At 34.3% G+C, this 25335-nt stretch overlaps 2 protein-coding genes across 4 annotated transcripts; one reads left to right on the plus strand and one right to left on the minus strand.

Moving 5' to 3' along the window:
* The first annotated feature begins 1079 nt into the window (after positions 1-1079).
* On the plus strand, positions 1080-16217 carry LOC100267912 (exosome complex exonuclease RRP44 homolog A). Its single transcript, XM_002276903.4, has 24 exons — positions 1080-1280; positions 1373-1510; positions 1612-1769; positions 2346-2401; positions 2503-2625; positions 2828-2958; positions 3171-3411; positions 4867-5023; positions 6087-6327; positions 6413-6569; positions 6698-6766; positions 8144-8269; positions 8395-8447; positions 9059-9165; positions 10173-10227; positions 10359-10458; positions 10972-11083; positions 11984-12104; positions 12373-12432; positions 12547-12652; positions 12736-12831; positions 15255-15336; positions 15457-15522; positions 15831-16217. Exons 1-24 carry the CDS (start codon positions 1227-1229, stop codon positions 16033-16035), a joined length of 2814 nt encoding a protein of 937 aa, XP_002276939.1. The 5' UTR covers positions 1080-1226; the 3' UTR covers positions 16036-16217.
* Positions 16218-18711: 2494 nt separating this feature from the next.
* Positions 18712-24264, minus strand: LOC100245595 (protein PIN-LIKES 7). 3 transcript variants are annotated; one of them, XM_059738722.1, is made up of 12 exons: positions 23751-24248; positions 22158-22584; positions 21753-22013; positions 21588-21667; positions 20932-21056; positions 20695-20816; positions 20284-20502; positions 20023-20142; positions 19813-19913; positions 19573-19625; positions 19290-19475; positions 18712-19186 (listed from the first exon to the last, which is right to left on the minus strand). In XM_059738722.1, exons 3-12 carry the CDS (start codon positions 21885-21887, stop codon positions 19062-19064), a joined length of 1266 nt encoding a protein of 421 aa, XP_059594705.1. In that variant the 5' UTR covers positions 21888-22013; positions 22158-22584; positions 23751-24248; the 3' UTR covers positions 18712-19061. The 3 variants fall into 3 exon arrangements, with proteins under 3 accessions (XP_059594705.1, XP_002276744.2, XP_019076567.1); XM_002276708.5 differs by lacking the exon at positions 22158-22584 and having other exon boundaries at positions 23751-24264; XM_019221022.2 differs by lacking the exons at positions 21753-22013; positions 22158-22584; positions 23751-24248 and adding an exon at positions 21434-21513.
* Positions 24265-25335: the final 1071 nt, after the last annotated feature.

Below are 25335 nucleotides of genomic sequence, written 5' to 3' on the forward strand. Positions count from 1 at the left end.
GACCAGTTGATGATTGTGATTGGGCCCCAATTGTTACTGGATTTGCTGATCGGGTGGGTTATGTTTTTAGAGTATTTTTTGAGAATATTTTTTAGTTATTTTCTAAAAATTGTTTAAAAAAATAATTATACAAAATGATAAAAAATAAAACATTTAATATAAAATTTATTTTTAAAATGTTAAAAACATTTTACGTTATAAGACAAATTTTTGTTCTACAAAAATTATATAAAATGTTTTTAAAGTACTTTTTGAGAACACTTTTTAGTTATTTTTTAAAAGCTATTTAAAAAAATAATTATATAGAATGATAAAAAATAAAACATTTAATATAAAAATTATTTTTAAAATATTAAAAACATTTCAAGACAAATTTTTGATTTACAAAACATTATAAATCAGTTTTCAAAAGTTATTATAAAAAACTATTTTTTTTTAAAAGAATTACCACACATGATATAAATCTCCTAATTCATTTTTATTATTTTTAAAATAACAACATAAAAATCAAATTTTGAATAAAAACTGAAAAAAATATTTTTTTAAAGTAAAATGAAAACATTTTCTTATGAAATAAACTTGATTTTTTAAAATTATAAACCTTATTTTTCAAGCATAAAATTGGCAAAAATATTTTTTTTGATAAAATTTTAAAAACCCTTTTTAAATAAATTTGAAATATTGTTTTTTTGGTAACAAATTGAGACTTTATTTTTTAATATGTTTTGACATTTTTTTAGATTTGTGTGTTTTTAATAAATTTAAAATCGAAAAATTAGTTATGTGTCATCGCATTAAAACGTTTTCTTCTACATTACAAAAAAAATTATAATGAAAGGAAAGGTACAATGTGGGCAATAAATTTGATAAGAAATACTTCATATCAATTATTTATTTTAAAAATAATTATTTAATTTTAAATTATATATGAGCAATAAAAATATAAAATTCTATTATAACAATAAATATAATTTTCATAATTTGAATAAATTAAAAGTTTGTTTAATAATAATTTTAAAAAATAATTTTAATATTAAAAATTTTTATAATTCAAATATTAAAAATGCTTGAAGCACTCTAAAAACCAAATTATGTTTCCATTGATTAAAAAGAAACACATTTTCTTTTGAGTGCAAAAAAAGGAAGGAATGAATTCGGCGTAGTAGTGGTAGAAGAAAAGAACACAGAGCCAGTGAAGTCGAGAGAGACTCAATCGGAGAAGAAAGATGCTGCAGAGCAAATCGTTCGTGAGGAAAACGAAGCAGGGAAAAGTAGTAAAGGTCTGTTCACTTTTCGTTTTTGAAACCTAACCCTAAGCCTAAACGACTCTCTGTTTTTTCTCGGTTCACTTCGATTAGGGTTTCGTTGGCAGGTGGTTAGAGAGCATTATCTTCGAGATGATATCTACTGCGGAGCGTCGATTTGCAAAGTGTGCGATTCTTCAACTGCTCGGTTGAGTCCGTCGGCCTCCACTATTCTCATTCTCGACACTAATGTCGTTCTCAATCAGGTGAAGTTATTTTCTCTCTTTCTTTTCTTTTCTATTTTTTTTTGGTTTTTTGATTTTATTTTTGGGATTGAGTTTATTGAGTTCCGTTGTGGTGGTTTCAGATTGATTTGCTGGAGAATCCGGCGATTGATGACGTCGTGGTGCTGTCTGTGGTGCTGGAAGAAGTTAAGAACAAGAATATTTCTGTTTACAACAGACTTAGAACCCTTTGCAGCAACTCTATGAGGAAATTCTTTGTTTTCTCAAACGAATATCACAAGTAGGGTATTTTTAATTCTCCAAAACAGTTATGCCAATTGATTGTTTTTTCTTTCATCTGGTTAAAAAAATTGTTCCAAATACATGTTGGATTGCCGAGCCAATTTGCATGCATGGGTTATTTAATTATTTATTTCTTGGCCATTCATAATCATGTGGATACAGGTGAAATTGAAAGGTGAGCTAGAAGAAAATAAATCTATGGGAATTTTTTATATTGAAATTAAAAGATGAACTGCCTATATTTTCGTCTTTTTATTTAGTGAAATTGGTGATAGATTGCTTTACATGCTGTGCCTGCAATATACTTATGCTTGTTTCATGTGTGTCTACATATATTTTTTTTATAAAATTTTGAACACGAAAAGCAACTTGATATACAATATGCTACAACCAATGAAGGAAAATGTTAGCTGACTGCTGATATGTTTTCTTTCACGGAGTTGACTGCTGTCCAATGTGCTCCTTTACTTTCATCCATATGCTATTACTGTGATTGTTTGTTGCCGTCACTACATGTTGTGGTTTTTTCTTCTGTTGTCATTGTCATTATTTGGGCCTTATTCCTCCTCTGCAGGGATACATATGTTAAGCAGATGGCTGGAGAAAGTCCAAATGATCGAAATGATAGAGGTTTGCTCTTTGGGTGATGACAATAAACAATACATTATGTTGGTGTGTGCAATATGTCTTTGAATTTCCTACTCCTGACATCTCTGGTAATTTTATTTTAGCAATTCGAGTGGCAACTCAATGGTATCAGAGTCATCTTGGTGCTGCGGCTCGGGTTTTGCTTATAACGAATGACAGAGAAAATAAGAGGAAGGCTACTGAAGAGGGCATTTCTGCAGAGACAGGTACACCTCAACTATTATTTCATCTTCTCCCTAATTCAGGCACCACAGTATTAGTAAGATTCAATTCTTGCTCTTCCTTGCAATACTGCTGCTGCTATCACTGCTACTGCTACTATTACGGCTACCAGTATTATTACTGTATCAAATTAGTGGAACTACTTTATATGCTAGGCTTATCAATAAAGCCCTTTTTCTGTTTCAGTTGAGTCATATGTGAAAGCACTGGGGCAACCAGGTTTGCTTGACCTGCTTGTGCAACCTGCCCCTGAAGATGTAGGCATGGAGGAAGTGGAAGATCTGAGACCTTCAAAGAGGAAAGTTATCTATAGTGAGGTATTGCCAATAACTAGTGTTTATTCACCAACCAATGTTGAGTCTGTCACTATAATTTTTAGGTCTGGTTGGTTATATGTAGTCTTGCAACCATTTCACCTTATTTTTTATTCAGAATGTGCCCCTATCTGAGATTAGGTAATATGGGTTTTCTATTTGCATGAAACATTGTTGTGGCTTTACAAATTTTCTTGCTTTATTGTTTTGTCCAGCATAAGCCCATGTCTGAGATTACTTCTGGTTTGCATCGTGGAATCTACCATCAAGGAAAACTACGGGTTAATCGCTACAATCCTTTTGAAGCATATGTTGGAAGTGAGAGCATTGGTGATGAAATAATTATCTATGGTCGTGGAAACATGAATAGGGCTTTTGATGGTGATGTAGTAGCAGTGGAACTTTTGCCTCAAGATCAATGGCAAGAGGAGAAGTCTTTGTCTATAGCAGATGAAGGTATATTAACATTTTAATGCTTAAGGAGACATGCTCTTGTGCTACTTACAGAGACCGTTTGTGTTTTAATACTTATTTAAATGTATTTATGTATATCTATTGATGCATAAGTAAAGTCATTAGACACTTGACTCAAGTGGCAGGGTTTGGGGTGGGAATGTGGGAGGTTCCAAGTTCAATTCCTAAAAGAGAAAAGGAAAAAGTTATTTAACATTAAAAGAAAATCTTATGGGTGCGTAAGTAAAATTGTTTGCTTAAATAGGTCTTAAACATGTGCATAGGTGCCATCTGTGTATTGAAACCAAATAATTAGTTTCTCTTTTTAAAAAAAGCAGTCATGATCATCATTACCTATTAGCAGTAGAAAGGCATTTTAAGCTGTATATGAGTGGATAATTTGAAAGCACAAGGCCTGAAGGGGCTTTGGACTTCTTTTGACTCAGTGAACTGGCCTGAAGGTAACTGGATTCTGCTGCTAGAGGCAGTCCATTAAGCAACTACACACCTGGTTGTGATACTATTAGAAATATAAATAAATGACAATTACTTCATTAAGAAGCAAATGTCCAAAATGCTTTAGCATATGCTGCTTTTTTCTCATTAATTCACTTGTATAACATTACTAGTTTGCTTGTGATTTACTATTTTTGCCGTCTTTGCATGGGTGGCTCAATGTGATTGGAGCCATTTTGGTGGTGCCAGAAGGGTACACCATGAAGCCTGCTTTGCTTGATATAATAATATAGATATAGTTTAGTATGTGATTATTTTTTTATAAGTAACAAGGATTTCATTGCACTGAAATTTTAAATACAAAGAAGAATGAGAAATCTTCCAAAAAGTACACAATGCTCTCTACAAAGTCTTGTAAAAAAGGTAGATAAGTGTATACTAATTCAAAAAGTCAAATCTAGCTACAGTTCAAAAAGTAAAATCTAGCTTCTAAGTATGTGATGAATTCAAAATCAACCAACAACAAGGATTAGACTTGAATTAATAGAGCTAAGACCCAACCTGAGAAGCATGGGAGCGTGGCTTCTGGTTTGCCTAGCCCTATAGTCCTGGCCTACACATCATAACCAGGTCTGCAGGAAGCTCTTAATGGGAGGATTAAGTTGGGTTACATTGTGTTCTTGCAAGATGAAAAAAGCTTTTCTTCTCTCTCTTTTCTTTTCAAAATATGCGTCCTTTTTGGCTGTAAAGGGTGTATCTTGCCAACCAAAAAATTGGAAAAAAAAAAAAAAGGCAGCCTGAGGTGCTATCGTTATTCATCATTTTTGCCCTTTGCATTGAAAAGGATATATTCTTCTGAATCTAGTTTTTGACCAACAATGAATTGCAACTGTCAAGATTATGACTTCCCTATATGTTAGTGTAAAAACACTCAGAGAAGTTATTCTGTGCTTGGATCTTGTTCTGTCTAGTTCTTTTGATAAGCTTTTTACCCTTTTGCAGAGGATGAGGAGGAAGAAGATGTCCATCTTGTTCCAAGCAGTGCTGATGATGCTCCTAGAAATACAGATCTAGCACAGGGTTCAGTTGGAGGCACAAAAGCTGTTTTGTGCCGTCCATCTGGGCGTGTTGTTGGTATTATAAAGCGGAATTGGCACTCGTAAGTTAACCTGAACAGTTGAAATATAAATTTTGTGACAACACTGGTATTTGCTTAGTTGAGTTGTTTGTGTAAGTGTGACATGATAAGACTTCCAGTCCTGCCTTTTGATGTGCTAAATTATTTCCATAGATCATGACATGAAGATTTACTCAAACTAGATAGGAATCAAGTTGTGAATTAAATGATGTGGTTAAAGCCTCTAGAATTTTCATTTTGGGCATGGTTCAAGCCGTCTTGGCACCCTGGAGCTGGGATGCAACAGCCCCATCCGCTTTAATTTCCCTCCCAGAAAAGCATACACTGATGCACTATTGTGCTGCATGGCGGTATATTACCTTTTCTTCATTCCCGTGCCACTACTTAGCAAACCTTTTATGTTTGTTAGGTTTTATCGATCAATGGTGAGCCTTGTATCCCAGATTGCATGTGGCACTAAATTTGGAGGTTCTTGAGTTCAAGGTCTGCATGTTAGAGTTACTTTCAATAAAACTTGTGCTACTTATTTTATTGTCTCACATGCATGTGATAGCCAATAAACCCTTTTAACTTCAGCTATGTTTTATAGATGATCAATTATTTTATGCTTACCTGAAATATGTAACATTGTTTAATCAGTTTAGAGTTGAAAATGGTATAATGATATGTCTGAACAATGATTTCATTTTACTTTTGCATTCTTATTTAACATTCATGTAGAAAGTTGCATAAATTATCACATATCCATTGAATAAGTGGTTCACCATATGATGCCTAATTGCTTAGACTATCACAAATCCATTGAATGAATGATTCAACATAATGATGCTTACTTTTCATTATCTCCATGTAGGATCATTTTGTTGCTTAGATGCATGTGTACTTTTTGTATGACAATGCAAGTTTTGTAAGCTGTTTGCTTGTATTCTCATTTCATGTTTTTAAGCTATATAGAGGATATTTTTCTTTATACAAATCACATGGTGAATCTTGGAAAATTGTTTGTGGCTAGAGCTACTGGTGATGATTGACTCTTTGTCTATAAATTCAGTTGCTTGATATAAGTTGCTGTGGTTAAATGCAGTTATTGTGGATCTTTGGAGCCAATGCCTATGCCTGCAGGCAATGGTGGTATTGCCCATGCTTTATTTGTCTCCAAAGATCGCAGAATTCCAAAGATCCGGATTCAAACTCGACAGCTTGGGAACCTTCTGGACAAGAGAATTATTGTGGCAGTTGATTCATGGGATTGTCTATCACGATATCCTTCTGGTCATTATGTGCGTACTATAGGAGAAATAGGTGATAGAGATACTGAAAGTGAGGTACGTAGGAATTTTGCAAGATGATTAATGACTGAGGAACAAGTTTAGATGAATCTGATACATATCACCTATGTGGATGTGGCAGGTGGTGTTGATAGAGAATGATATAAACTCGAGACCATTTTCATTGCAAGTTTTGGCATGCTTGCCACCATTACCATGGTCAGTGTCTTCTGAAGACCTGGCAAATCCATGTAGGCTGGATTTGCGGCATGTGTGTGTTTTTAGCGTTGATCCTCCAGGTAAGTATTTATTATTTCTATCTTCTTAATTCATAATACGTGATATGCCTTTTTTCCCCCCTGAAAGAAGTTCTGTAGGTGCATTATGTCAAACTACATGCAAATGATTATGCTTCTGGTTTATGCAGGATGCAAAGATATAGACGATGCACTGCATTGTACAACTCTTCCGAATGGAAATTTTGAAGTGGGAGTTCGTATCCTCCAACCTGTTAACTGGCATTTTTGTTGAAAATTTTACTATAATTGAAGTTTTAATGTTGACTCATGGTTTTTAAGGAAGTTCATGAATTAATTGCTCCCAAAGAGTAAAGATAAGGATTGCCAAAGGTAAACTTGAATTTCAGAATGCCTTTTTAACTATTCAACTGTTGGTGAGGGGATGCTTATTTTAACAAGAATAAGTTAACCCCAAGAAAGAAGGCAATGAATAATATTGTAGAAGAGATCTGTTTTTATAAGTTATCCTTGGGCTTTAAACTTTATTTCTCAAGTCATGATTGATGTTTTTTTTTTTTTTTTGATAAATAAGCAAAAATATTGTATTACGAAGAGGCGCTAAAATAACGACCCAAAGATGTACAGTATAGAGACAGTGAGACACTCACCCCTTTACAGCTGAACCAAAACAACAAGAAATACAAAAGAACTTTCTTCCTCACTGAGAACCCACCCAATCAATAAAATCTATTAAGGTTGAAGGACCATCTTTTATAAACAATTGTTCTCCGACCACAATAAATACACAAAAGAAGCTTTCAGCCTTTGGATGGACGACATACTATCTTTAAAGGCAGTTTTATTCCTTGCCTTTCAAACGGACCAAAACAAACATAATGGACCCTCTTGCCAAACAGCCTTATGCTGTTTAGCCACAAAAGACCCCCTCCACCCTAAGAGGGTTTCCTTTACCGAAGAGGGAAATACCCAAGACACTCCAAACAATGAAAGGAGCAACACCCATACTTCCCTTGTCTTTTCGCAATGGAGATGGAGGTGATCGATAGACTCCTCATACGTTTGGCAAAAAAAGCATCTATTTGTTAAAGCCCAACCCCTCTTCTGAATTCGGTCCAAGGTTAGAACTTTTCCCTACGAAGCCTCCCAAGCAAAGAATCTTATTTTAGGCTGTACACAAAGTCATGATTGAATTGTTTTGTGTATGTTGAGTTTCTACTTTTTCCATTTTCCTAGAAAGTTTAAACATTTCTTTCTTGCTTTGTACCTCTTTAAAAATAGTGTTCAGCACATGCAATAAGTTTAGCCTCAGTTACTGCTTCTTTGCTTCCTTTGGATACATCTATTACCTCTAAATCTTATCTCATTTATGGATAGACTTTGACAAGCTATGTAACAGTGTCTCTTTGCACAACTTGTTCTTTTAATTTTCTTAGTCTACTACAAAGTTTGTTTAGCTGATGGCTTATTACCTCTTTTCTTGAAGAAAATATTTGCTTGTGTTGTAGCTAGAAAACTGGCATTGGCTTATGCTTTGTTCTTCATGTCATTCCAAACTACTTCTTACAAGCTTCAGTATGGAGTTTACATGTTAATCTTTAATGATATTTAATCAGACATTGCTGATGTAACAAATTTTGTTCACCCTGGCACTCCCCTTGATGACGAGGCTGCCCAAAGGGGCACATCTGTCTACCTTGTTGAGCGCAGAATTGACATGCTTCCTAAACCTTTAACGGAAGGTGGTTTCTTTTTATAGAAATTTTTTATATGTTGGGTGTATGTTGTTTGATATAAAGAACTGCTTGATTTGATGCTGATTTCTTGTTGGTTCTAGAATTCATTTGTCATAAGCTTTATCTTGCAGATATATGTTCTCTTCGGTCTGATGTGGAAAGGCTAGCTTTCTCTGTTATTTGGGTATGTTATCCTTCACCCCTTAAATAATTGATTGGACGGTTAGAAGTTATGGTACTCCTTTTATCCTAAAAATAGCTATTTCTTTCATCAAATTTATATACATAGGGTGCACCCCCTCTCTTTGCCGCTTCTTAATACACGCTGTTGTTGTCCATAAAAAAAATAAAATCCATATAATCTATCCCACTAAGTTTTGTGTATTTGAAATTTGCTAAGCAATGATGTTATTCTGTGAAAATGCTTATTTTCTTGACACACCCTCTCACTCTTGCTCTTGTTTTCACTGTCACACCGTGTGTGTGATGCCTGTTTTATGGACACTCTTCGTCTCTGTCTGTCTGTCTGTCTCTCTCCCTCTCTATCTCTGTCTCTACCTATCTATCACTATCTCTATCTCCATCTATCTATTACATATATATATAGTGATATATGCTTCTCTCAGGTTAGATTCCATTATTTTCCTGTTAAAATTAAGACAGCCAGAAATCTATATGCAGTATGATTATGCATATGCATGTATGTGTTAGCTATGTCTGTTACATGCATGCATGCCACATTATTTGGAGCATGTCTTGGTGGATTCTTATCTCTATGTTTTACGTAAATTTCAGGAGATGACACCTCAAGCAGAGATTATTTCTACAAAATATACAAAAAGTATCATTAAATCTTGTGCAGCATTGTCATATATTGAAGCTCAAGCTAGGATGGATGATAGGTGCTTCTTTAATCTCTTTTGACATTTGATCGTAGTTTAATTTTGAACAGAAAAACTTTATTCTTTATGTTGTCATTTGTAAGATGCTTCTGTGTTGATGGTTTATCTTTACCCCCCAAGACATGGTTTCCATGAGACCATTCAAGTGGCATTTTATGCCATAACTATAGATAAAAAATCGCTCCACTTCTATATGCTCATGGTCTATCTTCTATGATACTTCATGAAGTGGATATTGTTGATAGTGATCTTGGGCATGTATTGATGATGAAAATAGGAAAGATAAAAGCACTCTTGGAGACGGTGCTCCTTGAAGTTTTTCAATAGAGGGGAAGGTAGATAATAACATACATGAACCATTGAGGGGCTTAAAGATGTACTTTTTAAGTGATGATATGGGAAATCTAATCAAATATACGATTGATTATTCGATTGATGTGTTGTTTGATAATGACTCAAATCGTGTTAGGATTAGCTTTTGTGCACTAAGTCTTTTCTATTTATTTTGATAAGAATTGGTCAAATAATTGACTGGCATGGCAGAATCATAATTTCTAATGATTGTGTACTAAAACCCAATAATTTTTTTTGTTAATCCAAGCAATGCATCCCATGCTTGTTTGATTAATGCCCTCTCATGTTGTATACAATCTTTTTAAACTGGTCAAGTACAAAGAAGGAAAAAGAAATAAATAAAAGAAAAAATGTGAGCTCTGATACTTTTATTATGATGTCATTGTTGACCAATGATGCCAGATCAATCAACTGACTGGCTTGTTTCTGTTATGGTATGCTGAAGAAAATGCAAGTAGTATGTGATGGGAAATGAGAGTTAAAGATAATCAATCTGGCACCAATTATGGATGACTCCTGCTTGTCTAGTGTATGGGAGTTTGATTTCAGACTGGAATTCACTTTAGTGGACAGCTATTACTATACAGAAAATTTATGTTTCCTATCTATTCCACTTCATAAGTTGAGAAACCTATTTGCTTGCTTGTTTGCAGTCGCTTGATGGATCCATTAACTATGGATTTGCGAAATATGAATGCTTTGGCAAAGGTATGCATATCCTGGGGCTTGTGCTTTAGAGGCCTTATTTAGGAGATTGTAGGCAATCTGAGAATGGAGTGTATTTTTGCTTTTTAATTGTCCGAACCCTTATTAAGTATAGTTCAAATATGATCTTGTAGGTCATGAGGCTTAGGCGTATTGAGAGAGGAGCCCTAACTCTAGCTTCTGCAGAAGTCAAATTTCAAATTGATACTGAAACTCATGATCCTCTTGATATTGGTATGGTATTTGATCTTTTGTTTCTTCTTTTCCCAAAATGAAATGTATTTTAATTTTTTGCTTTTCATTGGACATGTGGAAATTTAATAAAGTTAACTGCTATGTAAATATTTGATTTATTCTTGATGGTTTGGACTTTTGTTTTCATATTCTGTTTGTATGATCAGTTGGTGATTTAATGATTTGGATCCATGCACTAATTTTATATTGCCTCTAGAAATATGAAATAGTATTTATTTAATTTGTCTTCACTACTCATCATGTGTGATAAACTCCATTAGACTATTGGAACCTTTATAAGGTACTAATTTTTTTGGGTTGTTTAAGCCATTTCAGATGGGTTTTTATACACCATTGGTCCAGCAAATTCAAAGAAAATGATTGATTCCTTCTTTGTTGTGCAGTCTATATTTTATTCTTCCATAGTTCCATTTTCATGTGAAGCAGTTGTTTTTCTCCCCTTTCCAGTTGGGTTTCATTTAATAATGTTTAATGCATGTGCTGTTTCCGCAGGAATGTACCAAATTCGTGAAGCAAACCAAATGGTTGAGGAGTTTATGCTTGCTGCTAATGTTTCAGTTGCAGAAAAAATCCTAAAGCATTTTCCGCTTTGTTCATTATTAAGGTATATTGGTGTACATCTGACATTTGCACATACCTTAAGTTCTGTTCCTGGTAGGCCCCCTCTTTTCAGCCTGCAAAGTCTGTGCTATAATTTGACTATGATGGTTTCCTCCCTCCCACTTTTTCCAACCCTCTCTAACACTGTATGAAGAAATGTCATAGAACTGGTACAGTAAAAGAGTATTTTTCAGTAATGTATAAGAAAATTTGAAAGTTATTATTTATCATAGTCAGAAGGAAAATTGTGAACTAATAATTCAATCCAAGAAACTTGGTGAAGGACCCCAGACTGCCTTTTATTTCCTGTTAAGCCCTTTTTTATTAGTTGGAGGTGCCGGTAGTTTAAGAGGGGAATATATTAGATACAACAATGGCAGTGTGTCATGCAATGTATAACAAACAATGATGATGATACTTCATCTGCTAGATTGCTGAGAAGCAACAGTATTGAAATGTACTGTTACTGACATTCTTCTCTTTTCTCTAGTTTTTCTGCTGTCTCTTTGCTTCAACCACTCATTGTTTTTTGTTTCTAATGGTTCCACTTCCCCTTGCATCTTTATCTCTCACATTTAAACTGGACAGGCTGAGTGTGTTTTGTTAGTTTTTGGTAAACAATAGACTTCAGATCTAAATGCTAAATGTTGACACCTTCAATGTTAATAACTATTCAGTAGTCTGTGAGACAGGCTGATTTTAATGGGCAACATAATTTCTGGTACATTTGCGTTGAACCTGTAACCTCCCCATCTCCATGCCCACCTCTTGCCACTTAAGCAAGGTGTGAGGAACAGAAAAAAGTGGCGTTTCTATTAGTGAACTTTGGGATGCAAGTATTATTATTTTGATTATTGAACTTCTCTAAATAATCATCTTCTATGGCCATTAATTCTGAGTGCAGGCGCCATCCTAGTCCAACCAGAGAAATGCTTGAACCTTTGCTGCGTACAGCTGCAGCTGTGGGTCTCAATTTGGATGTTTCATCATCAAAAGCACTGGCTGATTCACTTGATCATGCTGTGGTTAGTTTTATCCACTATCACATGATTCATTTACTGATGTATCTTGTAGGATCTTTGTAGTGAGGGAATCTTTTGGCAAAAGATTGCATGTGTGTGTGTGTGTGTGCACACACACATTTGCGTTTGCTTAAAATAGATATTGTCTGCCAGGGTGATGATACATGCTTAAATAAGCTTATCCAGATACTAGCAAATAGACATGCCTCTCTCTCTCTCTCTCTCTACACACACACATTTGATCTCACTAAAAATAAAAATTGTCTGCCAGGGTGATGATCCATACTTCAATAAGCTTATTCGAATACTAGCGACTAGATGCATGACACAGGTAATATCACTTGAATGATCAAGTAAACCTGTTTTCGTTAAGTATGAGACTTCTGAAATGTTCGTGTAAGAAAATCCTAAAAGTTTATTTTTTCTCCTGATTCTCAAAATTCAGGCAGTTTACTTCTGTAGTGGGGATCTTAGTCCCCCAGAATTCCATCATTATGGGCTTGCAGCACCTCTCTATACTCATTTCACCTCTCCTATAAGGAGATATGCAGGTTAGTAAGAGCGTTATCTGTTCGGTGTTCACTTGGTGAATAGGATAATTATAATTTGAATTGGAACTACCTTTTTTTTGCAGATGTCATTGTACACAGGCTACTTGCTGCATCTTTAGGGTTATACAAACTTCCGACAATATTCCAAGACAATGCCCAACTCACTAGTACTGCAGACAGTAAGATTGTCTTTTCCCTTTTAAGCTTCTTAACCATGTAATTGAAAGGCACATAATTCTTTGTCATAGGAATGAGTCGGTACCCTTTTATACACCATCCCATGATAGGAAAATAATTCCTTCCTTTTTTTTTTGGGTGGTTTTCTGGGATAATCTACCTGTTTACTCTTTGCAGCTAGCATGGACATAAAACTTTTTATTGGATTTTGGAAATTCTCTCTGCTTAAGGACAGAAATTAAATTCCCATGCCTACTTTCCTTGGTTATGTGGGTCAGGTGGTTTCTAAGGAAAATTGCTGATATATTACCTTACCTTAAGTGTATCAATCATCATGTCTCCCATCTTAATGATGTGATTTTTCTTCTTATTGCACATTTTCACATGTTCACATGACAAAATAAGTTTTGTACTTAAATTTCCATCTATTCTGACTGATCACTCAAAATCTTGTTTCATCATTCTACTCTTCTATGCTGATTTTTGTTATATCATAGGCCATAAGGTCTTTTACCACTACCTCTATCTAGCTCTGTTTGGCCTCCCCTTGTCCACTGTTGCTCTTTGAACTTGACACATGCCACTCTCTATTGGCATGGTCATTGTTTTTTGTTGTAGATGATGACTTAATTCTTGTATCTTATCAGGATAAATGTCTGTTTCAATATAGTCTTTTAATTAGACTCTTTAATATTATTATTTTCAATTTTTTTTTTTCGTTCTTGTGTTGTCATTTATCCATCTTGATATTGTTGTTTCCACTACCTTGCACCTCATTCCTTATGGATGACTGATGCAAAATAAGAAAAAGGCTTGCTCTTTGATATTTGAGGCCATTAATATTAGGCATTACCTTTTTCTTCTCCTAATTAAAGTGAAATCTCACCCCATCTATTTTTTCCTTGTAAGTAGTAATAGTAAAACTTGTTTTGATCCTATAATATCTATCTAAAATTCTCTCTCTTGCTTTTAGTTATCTGGTAATAGTTTTTGCACCTGTATTGTGATTGCATGTGGGTTAGCACCCTGCAGATTAATTATTTAGATTGAATTGATAATGTATATTTTGATTTCTTTTTTGAAAATTCAATCCTTATGGTTATTCCACTTTTCACATAACCTTATAGGTAAACTAAATAACATTGGGATTAGAGATAAGATGTGTGAGGAAGAAAATTAGAATGTATTTTAAGTTTGAAAAAGACAGAAATGATCCAGAGTAATCAAATAGAACTAGATTACTGTAAATATTGGTTCCTATTAAGCTTTCTGGAAATTTTATTTAGAAGTTTGTAGGGCTTTTAATTCTCTTGTGACTATATGTTCCTTACTGTTAACTGGATGGTCGATGATCTGACTTGACTAGCCTGTTATAATTCTTATTCAACCCATTAAAAGAAATACTGGGCATCATCCAATGATAAACATCAAACTAGTGAAATGTACCAAAAGTTTTAGTTTAGGAATTTCACTCAAGTAAAATGTAGACAGAATTTGCTCACTCAATTCAAGGGAGCGACTGAGGAAGTGCAAAACTTAAGATTTGTTGGACACTTTGCTGTGCAGAGCCAGATAGTAAAATGTATTGTAACTCAATTTGTAAACCCTTATGAGACTCGAATGGATATGATTTAATATTTACTGTCTGAGCCTGAACAACTCTGCTAGTGATCATTCTGGAGCTGTGCCTTTCTTCCTTGTTATGAATACTCCTACTTTTTAAGCATCATATGAATGTTTTGAGAATTAACCCTCCATTATAGTTAACCAGAGGTTAATATACTATTCCTCAGAAAATTGAAGCTTTTGAATTGAAACCTTGTTAGCAGAAGTGGGGTGAAAAGTGATCAGACTGCAAACTCAGATTATTAAGAGTCCATTTGACACTGCTTTTAGAAACATTTCCAACAATAGAAACACATTTTGAAAACATTAAGGCTTTTGGCAAAATTTAGAACACATTTAGAGTGCGTTTGATAGTGAATCTAGGAAGTGTTTCTAACCTTTCTAACAGTTGAAGTTTTTTATCTTTCAAGTATTAGAAAGACTAGAAACACTTCCTAGAGTCACTATCAAACACTCTTATAAAAAGTTGGAAAATCACTTATAGTACTTCCTAGATAAGCACTTCAATAAAAAACACACACTCAACTTCTCATTAGACTTCTGCCTGCCCAAAATTTGGGTTAAATGAGCGCAAGACAACTTAAGATGCTACCTGAACTTGGGTCAGGCTTGTTAGTGGTTGCTTACCTCATTTCACTTCAGAGATGTTCCATTGTTTCACGGTCAAGTCTTATTCAGTTACCATATTTTATTTTCCATTATTATTTGGATAACCGAATTCTTCCTTCTTAATTATCCACTTCAATTTTCATACATCATATTGAATATTAAGAATATCGTTCATCATGGGATCCTTCAGATTTGAATTATCGGCATAGAAATGCCCAGATGGCAGGCCGGGCCTCGGTAGAGCTGCATACTCTAATCTATTTCAGGAAACGGTATGTACCCATATGCATTCCAAGAAACCTATCTCTCTCACACCCGATCCCTTTGTGTCGCCCAAGTGTGCATGCACATGCCCACCCAATTCACTTGCATAATCTATCTTTTCTGTGTAGGCCGACAGACACAGAGGCCAGAATAGTGAAGATAAGATCCAATGGCTTTATTGTATTTGTGCCCAAGTATGTGTTCCATCCTTTTTCTGTCTATTTTTATTTATTTTATTAGTATTTGCTTTGTGAACCATTGCAAATAGCTTCCATATCAACATCACTTTTGCTTTTCTTTGCAATTACTTCCAAAATGCTAAAAAAAAAACTAGTTCCATAACAAAAATTTCAGCTTTCAAAAATTTTGCTGCAATTTTGAATGAAAGAATTGCAGTCCTTGACTTATTTTCTTGATCTTTTGAAAAGGATGGTCAGTGAGCTGTGTTGTATACGGCTTTAGGTGATTCTGAACCAAGTTCTGATACCTTCATTTCTTGCAGGTATGGAATAGAAGGGCCCGTGTACCTTACACCGAGAGGTGAAAAGGGAGGTGGTGAGTGGGTGGTAGACGAGCAGCAGCAGAAGGTAAAGAAGATGGACGGTAGCATTTCCTACAGTGTTCTGCAAACAGTAATGATTCACATGGAGGTTGTGGAGCCCCAGCCAAACCGGCCCAAGCTCGAACTTGCCCTTATCTGCAGATGATATGTAAGTAAACCAGTTTTCAATATTTTATAGAGATGATCAATGAATAGAGAATGCATTGTGGAACAGTTTATTCTGTACAATTAACATGGGATGAGTGCTGAAATATTGTAATTTCTATTTAACTTAATTCTTTTTTCACCAAGGTTTTAATAAATTTTGTTAGTTATTTTGTTTTAAAATTTTTCCTTTGTTTTTGAAGTCTACATGCCCTGTTTTTCGGCTGCTAAGATGTGTACTTACAAAGCAATTAGAAAATGGAGTGAGAATTACATTGGACACCGATTTGCTTTTAACAGTTTCTTAACTGTCAAGGCTGTAACCCTTTTGTTAGGGATGGGCAAGAAAGCCTCAATCAATGAACTCAGAAAAAATTGAACTGAACTAAATACAATCAAACTAGTGTATTTTCATGTTATAATATGATGTTTTAGATTAAATAATTTTGAATATTTTTGGATTTTTATGTCAATGATTCATATTATCACGTGAGCATGTGATGTATTAGGTTGGATTATCATGTGACGATGTTATGGATTATGTTGTTATATTTTTAGTTATATGGTACATTGTTTATATTTAGTTATTTAGTGTAAAAATATGTTTTCTGACCCATCTTTTTGGCAAAAAATTTATGAATCCAATTTTGGCCAAAAACCAAATGGACCGACCTTAACCAAATCAAATTGATGTTAAGTGGGATTGATTTGGATTAATCAATAAATTGGTTCTAATTTATTCCAATTTAATTAAATCCAACTAATTCGATTCAGTTCTAGGGTTGGTTAAGAACTTTAAATTGACAAAACCTAAACTTTGCCCAGCACTAGCGTTTTTACAAAGTGATTGGTGAAATGCAAAAAAGTGACATCCAATCAAAATGTGCATGTGGCAAAAAAGAAAAATTATTTACTTAAAACTTAGAAAGAGTTCTTATTTCTTCGTGCCCAATTTACATTTCTTCCCATCTTTGCCTCGTGTATTGGAACTCAAGTCGTATTTCAAATTAATGTAAAGTTTGATATGGTATTGGGTGCCAAAAAATTTTCTTTTTATTTTTAATAAGGCTTTGCCTCTGTGTTATGGGTGCCTTTTCCTATTATGAAAACTATTTTATTAACATGACGGTTTCTTTGGTAGCCTGGGAAGAGGTTTATAGACTTAAATTTGAAGGAAGTCTAGGAAATAGGCAGAATGAAGATGTTAATAGGGAAAAGCATGTTAAAAACAACTTTTTTTGGATTTTTAAAAAGAGTGGAAATTCCATTGTTTGGAAGGAAGTTATTAATCTTAGAAAATATATTAGAGATGGGCTAAAATGGTACATAGGAAATGATAAAAAAGTCTGCTTTTGGACAACTCATTGGGTTTACATGTTGTCTCTTGTATTTTTTTTTATTTTTTTTTTTTGTGGATGAAAATCATCTATATTACATCAATTGTGATGCCAAAGTGTATGACTTTATAAATTCGGATTCCAAGGAGTGGAATCTCCATTCCATTTTCTCAATCCTTCCTCTAAATGTTTTAGTAGACATTAAAGCAATTCCTATCCTATCCTCTCTCCTCTTTGATAGGATTTTTTGGAGTTTCTCTCAATATGATAAGTTCACCCATAAGTTAGCTACTTGGACAATGAAAAAGCCCTTAGTGCATCCTAGATCCAAAATTCTGCATTTGGAAATAAAATTATGTCAAAAATAAATTTTTTTCTATGGCTAGTTATTAGAGATACTCTCCTTGCAAGTATTTACTAGTTAGAAGGATGAAAATTTCAAATACACGTCTATGCAATCAAAATATTGAAAATATTGACCATATTTTTTAAAAATGGCCCTTTTGTTTAAGGAATTTGGGATCACATCAAGTATCATATGCCTCTTTTGTTTGAATGTGATTTTTTTTATCTTGGATTGAAATAATGTATAAAAACTATAAAATTAATTGCAAAATTTTCAACCCTCCTATGGAAAAGGTTGCTATTCTTTTGTGGCATATATGGATTTATAGAAATGAGATAGTGGTTAAGAAGATCCAACCCAACCCCTTTCTTGTTATTAAGAAAGCTACTTTAAACTTTCAAAGCCTTTAGGATTTTGTGACTAAATGATGCAATGTCCCTTGAGTGGTTGAAAAATTGATTCGTTGGATTCCTCTAATTAATGGTATTTTCAAATTAAATTTTGATGGTTCAAGGATAAAAATTAAAATTACATCAGAATGGTTTATTAGAGATTCTAATGGAATTATAAAAATGGCTACAAGTAGACATATGGGTAATATTTAAACAATTATTGCAGAATGTATAACTTTAAAAGATGACGTGTTAGCTATAAAAACAATAGGTTCTTAAACTTGGAAATTGAAGGTGATTAAAAAATAGCGATAGATTGTTAAAATAAAAAAAGTAACATTTTTAGTTCTATTATGTTATTAATGAAAGATATTTGGAAGTTTACTTGGAGGTCAAATTTCGTAGAGATATTGCAAAGTTCGGTTTTAAAGATTATTATGAATTGTATAGATATTTTATTTCGTAGGTTCTTTCCATTTAAAAAAAAAAAAACTTGCATTAAAAACAAAAATTTTGCCTTCATCTTGAGATTGATGGTTGATGTGCTTTATGCCTCTATGTCTGCAAGATATAGCCAAAAAGTTTTTGGACACAATAAAAAGGATAATCAAGCAAAATGCTTTCATTAAAACAAAAGGATTTCAAACAGTAACTAACATAAATTTCCACTCAAAAATGTAAAAAAATTCACTAAATATACATGCCCCTACAAAGGAAATGTAACCCACAAAAAAATAAAAATAAAAATAAAAATGCCATTAAGTGCAAATGTCCCCCAAATGGCATCTAACTCAGGAGACTTACACCCAACAAAACCCAAGCAGCTTCACCAGTGTATTACTTGAATGGCTATTTCACTATATTGAACCTCTTTTCTCCTTCTAGGGTTGAGTTTTTCCAGAACTGGTGGCTGATAGTAATACTTCATCCCTTCTATGTGCCAAAGAGTTCTTCAGGATAATAACCACATGTAGATTGTTGACCAAACTGTGAGTGCCAAGGCTGCAAACAAGTATGTCCACAGGAAGAGGACTGAGCACTCCTCTTGCCCCACATTAAACAGTTCAGTCATGGTACCTACACCATCAATGATCCTTGTCAATTTAGTCTTTAAGCAAAAGGGTTTACTATCTGACTGTCTTGTTGAGCTCGGAAACCTGTACAGTGATTAGTTACTTACCGATATTCATGGCAGGTGGCAGTGTAAACTGAATCATTAGCACATAGAGGTACAAGGGGTCTGACAAGACGAAGCCAAGGTTGCTAGCTGCTTTGACGACTGCAATTCCAATTAGGGGAAGTATGAAATACCTCACACAAATCACCGCGATGATGATTGATGGTTTTATCCCTGATGAGCGTAAGCCTGTTGAGTCAAGATTCAATCTCACAACTTGTTAGAATGTGTTGTTTTCTCCCATTTTGGTATGGTATTTGAATAGGGAGATAGAGTCTTGTTTTACCTCGAGTTAGGTTGCCTCCCAGTATGAGGGTGATACAAGGGATTGTTCCATTCCTACACAGTAGTTTGCCCATTAGTTTATTATAGAGAAATAAATTTAGATGAAACAAGGCTACATTTGATGGGGTTTAGTTTTGGTTCATCTAACCAGAGCCAATTGCAGAACATAGTTATGGCTTAGAATTCAATATCAATAGAGGATAAATAAAACAAAAAGAGGTTGAAATGGATGAAAAAGTACGCAAGCAATTTGACAGAGTCTTGGACCACTCGCAGAGGAGCTTCATCACCGGTCAGAAAGTTTTTCAGCCATGGGACTGCCCCAAAAACGAAACCCAAAATCTGATAATGGATTGAGAAGCTGAGTTAATTAGTTACTTTGTATCAAAGAAACTTTAGAAGCTTCAAAACTCCTGCTGTAAAATAAGGGTGATGTGTTAAGAAAACATACTGCACCCAAGGTTGGAGGTGACAGTAGCTCTTTCATCATCTGGCTGGCGATCCCTGCCACTCTAGCCCAGAATGATTCCTTACCGTCCTCCAGGCTGCCGGCTGATTCCTGGGATACAATCTGCAGAGAGGATGATTGGAAATTTTGATCAGTGGTTGGGTGGGTTATTAGCATTTTTCTATGCCAAAACACATGCTATAGGCTGTAGAGTTTTCTGTTTTGAGTTGTATGTGTTCGGAGCTTGAAACAAAGGAGACTCACAACTTGCTTTTCTACATCCTCCCCAGTGGAATTTGATGGAGGAAAACTTGAAGTGCCATGCTCTTGATCTTCTCCCTTGAGAAGATGAGTCTCCTTATTGGCATCTAATTCTTTGTTGGGCACCTTTATTACATCCTTGACGTCTTGAATAGCATAGTATTTTGTGACTGAACTTCGTATCAGCTGGTAAGTGTAAGTCCAGATAAATATACCACCAAGCTGCAAAAAAGTAAGCAAATTAGCAGTAAGATGTTAGAAAATGAAACACATCTTCGTAAGTACATTAGCACTTAGCAACAGAATCGAGTGAAATAGCCATTAAATTTAAGGCTTATAAATAACCATCCAAGTAGATTCTGCTGACTGGTCTGTGATAAAAATGAGAGTGTGGAGCAGGAAGAATTGTATTACCGCCGTGGAGAGAGAAGCATATGAAAGTCCAGAAGCGCCGCAGGAAGCATGATCGCCAAATGGGCTGCCATCCTCTTCACAGATTGCAGGGATAACGATCAAGAGAAGGTTTCCCAAGTTTCCTATTTAGCAAGCGTTGCAACGACAAGCTAGTTTGAGTACAACGCCAAATGAATGCCTGAAACTATACCGACAAATGCAGGGAAATAGCTAAGAGCTAGCAGCTCAGATAATTACCTGATGAACATGTGGCCATGATCAAGCCCTCAAGATGCTGCTTAGGTTTGAGTATTTTTACTACTAACCATCCAAGTATTCCTCCAAATAAAAAGGTTAGGCCAATGTTGACAGGCATAAACCACCTGAAGTGATTGCAGAAAAAGATAGAAGCAATGAGCACTAGCAGACACACTCAAAAGTTCAATAGAGGCAATCTTCATGCCTGAACCTTCTTGAAACTAGCTAAGAGTTACCCATTCATTAATGAAAAAACAGGGTTAATTCCATTTAGGCATTGAGTAATTTGCTAGCTAGATTTTACTTGCAGGATTATCTGAGTCTACTCCCCAAAAAGACACAGCATGAAAATCCTTGTATTTTGAAGGGGGCAGGAAAGTCTCATTTATCATTGCCATTGTTTCTCTTGAAAAAGATTGCCCAAAATAAAAGCTTGAAGAATTTGAAGTGAATAGCATACATCCCCCATCTTGTTTTCATTGCTGTTGCTCTATTTTCCTACCTATTCTCCCCTCCTTTTATCATCAGAAATTGGACTTGTCTTCCATGAATCTTTGCCTATTACCCTTCCAAACCTCATCACTACAGAAACAAAAGAGCAGACACAATGACAGGGATAGAGAAGAAACAGTACCATAAATGCAAAATTAGCCTACCATGAGATCATGTCCTGGAGTGTGACAGTTTGAGCGAGACCCGCAAACATGAGTGAGGGAGTAAACGCGACAAACACAATCTGCATTGCCCCAAAATCATAATAAATATGAGCATCCATTCACTTGTGAATGTAATTGAACATGGATATTGCATATATCTCTGACCTTGTTTACAGATTTTCTAGCATCAGCTGGGAGGATGTTGCAATACCCAGTTGCCAAGAAAGCCCCCACTGAACCAATTATGAGGACTTGCAGAATTGGCATGGAAGCCACCTCAAAAAGTGTCCAAAAACCCATCTTAATTCTTCACCAGACTGATGATTTTGTTTCCCTCCCCCCTCTTGATTGTCTGCTGAATTCAACTTCTTCTGCTGCTACTGTACACACCCTCTGCGTGAATCTTAATACAAGAGAATGAAGTTCCTGAGAAAGAGAGACCACCAGGAATCTGGGTTACCAAACAGAATCAAGAAAGATAGAAGGTCGACAAAAAGGTGATGTAAAAGGAAATCCAAAACAATTCATCTCCATCCAAAAAGGGTGTTTGAGTGTGGGAGGAAAGAGCACCCCCATGTCCAGACAGGCAATCAAGGTTCACAACATCACACCAGAACCTTCCCACTGTTACACCATGAAACTCCTGTGGCCTAACTTTGTCTTCACTGAACTTGGCCACCATTGTTGTGTCATTTTACTGTTTGAAGGGATGATGAAATTTGAAATAATACAGCGAGAAAGTACAAATAATGTTGAGACAAGTACAGGGATAGGACAACAATCCTGGGGGTCCACCAAACTAAAAAGTTGGCAGTTATTAACTAAGTATTACTGAAATTTGAAGCTATATAGCCTACATGGGTCAAATTTCATGGGAAAAAAAGGGTAATTTACAGATCAAGGAAAAAAATAGTAACATAGCATTCATTCTATACTGCAATGAGTGCAATCGTCCAAACTGCCAAGCCCACATGCTCACTGGGATCTACTTTAACCCCTTAACCAATAATAAGGAACAGAAAAGAAAAAAGTGAGATCCCCATTTGATTCGTCTGAATTTAATTAAAAATTGTGTTCTGTAGAAAGCATTTATCATATAGGATTAAAAAAAGAAACAACGACAAAAAAAGAAGTTAAGAGAAGAAAATTCTTGGTGTGAATGATGTAAATATGTAAAAACTGGTTGATCTTATCATGAGTATGACACCTTTTGGATTGGAGATGATGAGCTTCAAAGCATCAAAAACATATGTTAATATTTTTTTTTTCCTAATAAAACAAAAAAACTTTTGACCCCTTCTTGTGATGCTTAATTTTCAAATTTCCAATAAGTTGAATTGGCATTGTGTTCGACAGATCAGTGGCCATGAAACTAAAATTTTACTTAAATAAGTTGCAATTGGTATTTCCTCTAAATTTAATTAAATGATCTAAATTATGGATTTAATTTGGATTTCATAGAATAAGAGGAAAATGGTTTTTTTTTTTTTTAAATGAAAGAATGATATAATATATTTTTTTTAAATTCTTCAAGGTTTTTGTCTTTGCATATATGTATATATATTAATAATTCTTACATAATTAGGAAGAGGAAAGGCAAGAAAAGAAAAATAAGAATAATAATAGAAAATAATAATTTAGCATCATTTCTTATTTTACTAAAATAAAAATTTTGAGAACATGAAAAATTGTTAAATAATATTTATTATGTTTCATTTTATTTCCAAGCATTTGGCCTGAAAATTCAATGAGAAGTCTTACTTTGAGTAATAATACAAAAGGAAAAATAAAAATAAAAAAAAACATTGAAAATGCTGAATTCCAAGCAAAAACAAAAAACTCACAAACATGGCTTAATTTTTCTATCTGATTGCAGAATCTGTACCCATTTCTTATGATATTGATGACATCAATCTAAAACAACCCAAACCAACATTGCAAAGAAAAACTTGTATATATCCACTAATCCATACCTTTTACACTGATAACAAATTTTATTAAAAGCTTAAACTGTAAGGATTTGAGCGTATGATGCATATCATAAGCTCCAAGTGCAAAGAAATCGATGATGCATATACATACATATATAGCATAAGATCGAGAATGAATCAAAATTATGAAGACAGACAATAAGAGAAAAAAGGTATGGGTAGAGACAAGTACCTGAAATGGTTTATGGGTTGGGAATGTTTTGGGGTGGAAGAGAAAGAGGAGGAGGAGGAGGTTGTTGAAGAAAGAGGAGGAGACGCAGCCATGAGAGAGCGGTGGAAACGTTTTTTGTGTTGGGTATTATATATAAGAATGAAGGCGCATGTAGGAGCTGCTTTTTCTTGTTTAACTTGTGATGGCTGTCCTGTCTATAAATAGAGAAGCGAGGGAGGGAGAGGGAGCGAGAGAGATAGAGAGAGAGAGGGAGCGAGAGAGATAGAGAGAGAGGGATAGGGAAAGGGAGAGAGAGAAACAGAAGGTGGGAGAGACGAGTGTGATTCATTGGACAATGGAGAGAAGCCACCCAATTCAAATGTCACCTCCCTTGCATATGCCATTACAGCTTCCTCAATCACTGGGAGGGCCCATTTTCTGAATCACCCACATCCTAACCACCTAAAAGCAACCATCACGGAAAATTCTAGGGTTCTTCTCTTGTTACATACCCAAATCTAATTGGGTATTTGAATTCCCAATTTGAGCGGAATCCTTACATTATATTTAAGAGTTAAAAGAGTACGAGTTGTACTGATTTTGGTTAATGTGTTTTCGTTGGAATGCTTTCAAAGTGAATAGTTTAGTTGAATATATTTTTTTATTTTTTATTTTAAAAAATAGTAATTCTTATATTTTATATTTTTTAATATAAAAAAAAAATTTCATATAAAATGCAAAAATTCTTTAAAAGTATCATGACACTTAAAAATTGTTAAATAAATTGAGTATTAAAATTTTTTATTAAGTCAAGTTTTTTAGACTAAAAAAAAATTTTGAAAGTGCTTTTACTAATATTCTATATAAGTTTGTGGAAAATAATTTGTCAAGTAATTATTTAGGAATCATGGTAAGTGATTTTCCAAATTTTCAAATTTTTAAAAGGGAAAAATGAGTTTTAATTCATTAATATGGAAATATATATATATAAAAGGAATCTTAAAAATTTTAAATTAATATTATTTTAATTTATTACTTTTTAGTAGCAACGGAAACTGAATGTTATTTATTTATTACTTTCTATTTGTGCTTGAATAATTGGCCCTCTCCTCTGTATTCCACGTGTACAAATACAGTTCATTTTGGAGAAGGCCTGGATTGTCAGATAGTCCAGCCTCCAGGGGAAGGGGACCCACTTTAATCCCTTCTCCGAGAAATTAGGATTTTAAATTTTAAATTTAAGGGTACCATGAACCTACTACATGACCATTTTATTCTTTTGTTTTTAATTTTTTTTTTTGGAAAATTTATGATGGGTACGACTTGAAACGCCTACAATAAACAAATAATTAAAATAACTTCCATTTTTTTTACGTTCAGTTATAAATTTATATAGTTAAAAATATATTTAAAATATTAGAATAAAGAATCATATTCATTATTATATTACCTAAAATTGCTTTCTCCGTAGGTATTGGGTTCTTTTTTTCCTCTCAAGGTAACCTTAATTTTCAAAAGAATTAGCTTGATGAGAATTCTAAAGAATTAATCCACAGGTTCCTTTTTGGTTCTTTTTCTTGACTTTCACGTGATCCCAATAAGGCTT

This window comes from Vitis vinifera, chromosome 7, assembly GCF_030704535.1.
Source record: "Vitis vinifera cultivar Pinot Noir 40024 chromosome 7, ASM3070453v1".
Classification (NCBI taxonomy): domain Eukaryota; kingdom Viridiplantae; phylum Streptophyta; class Magnoliopsida; order Vitales; family Vitaceae; genus Vitis; species Vitis vinifera.

Excerpts from the sequence above, each read along its gene's own strand:
- LOC100267912 (XM_002276903.4), top strand. The coding sequence starts at position 1,227 with ATGCTGCAGAGCAAATCGTTCGTGAGGAAAACGAAGCAGGGAAAAGTA. Across the intron at positions 5,024-6,086 it reads ATAAAGCGGAATTGGCACTC|TTATTGTGGATCTTTGGAGC; the intron begins GTAAGTTAACCT and ends GGTTAAATGCAG. Across the intron at positions 12,832-15,254 it reads ACTCACTAGTACTGCAGACA|ATTTGAATTATCGGCATAGA; the intron begins GTAAGATTGTCT and ends GGGATCCTTCAG.
- LOC100245595 (XM_002276708.5), bottom strand. The coding sequence starts at position 21,887 with ATGGGTTTTTGGACACTTTTTGAGGTGGCTTCCATGCCAATTCTGCAA. Across the intron at positions 19,626-19,812 it reads GACTCTGTCAAATTGCTTGC|GAATGGAACAATCCCTTGTA; the intron begins GTACTTTTTCAT and ends ACTACTGTGTAG. Across the intron at positions 19,187-19,289 it reads GCCACCTGCCATGAATATCG|GTACCATGACTGAACTGTTT; the intron begins GTAAGTAACTAA and ends TTGATGGTGTAG.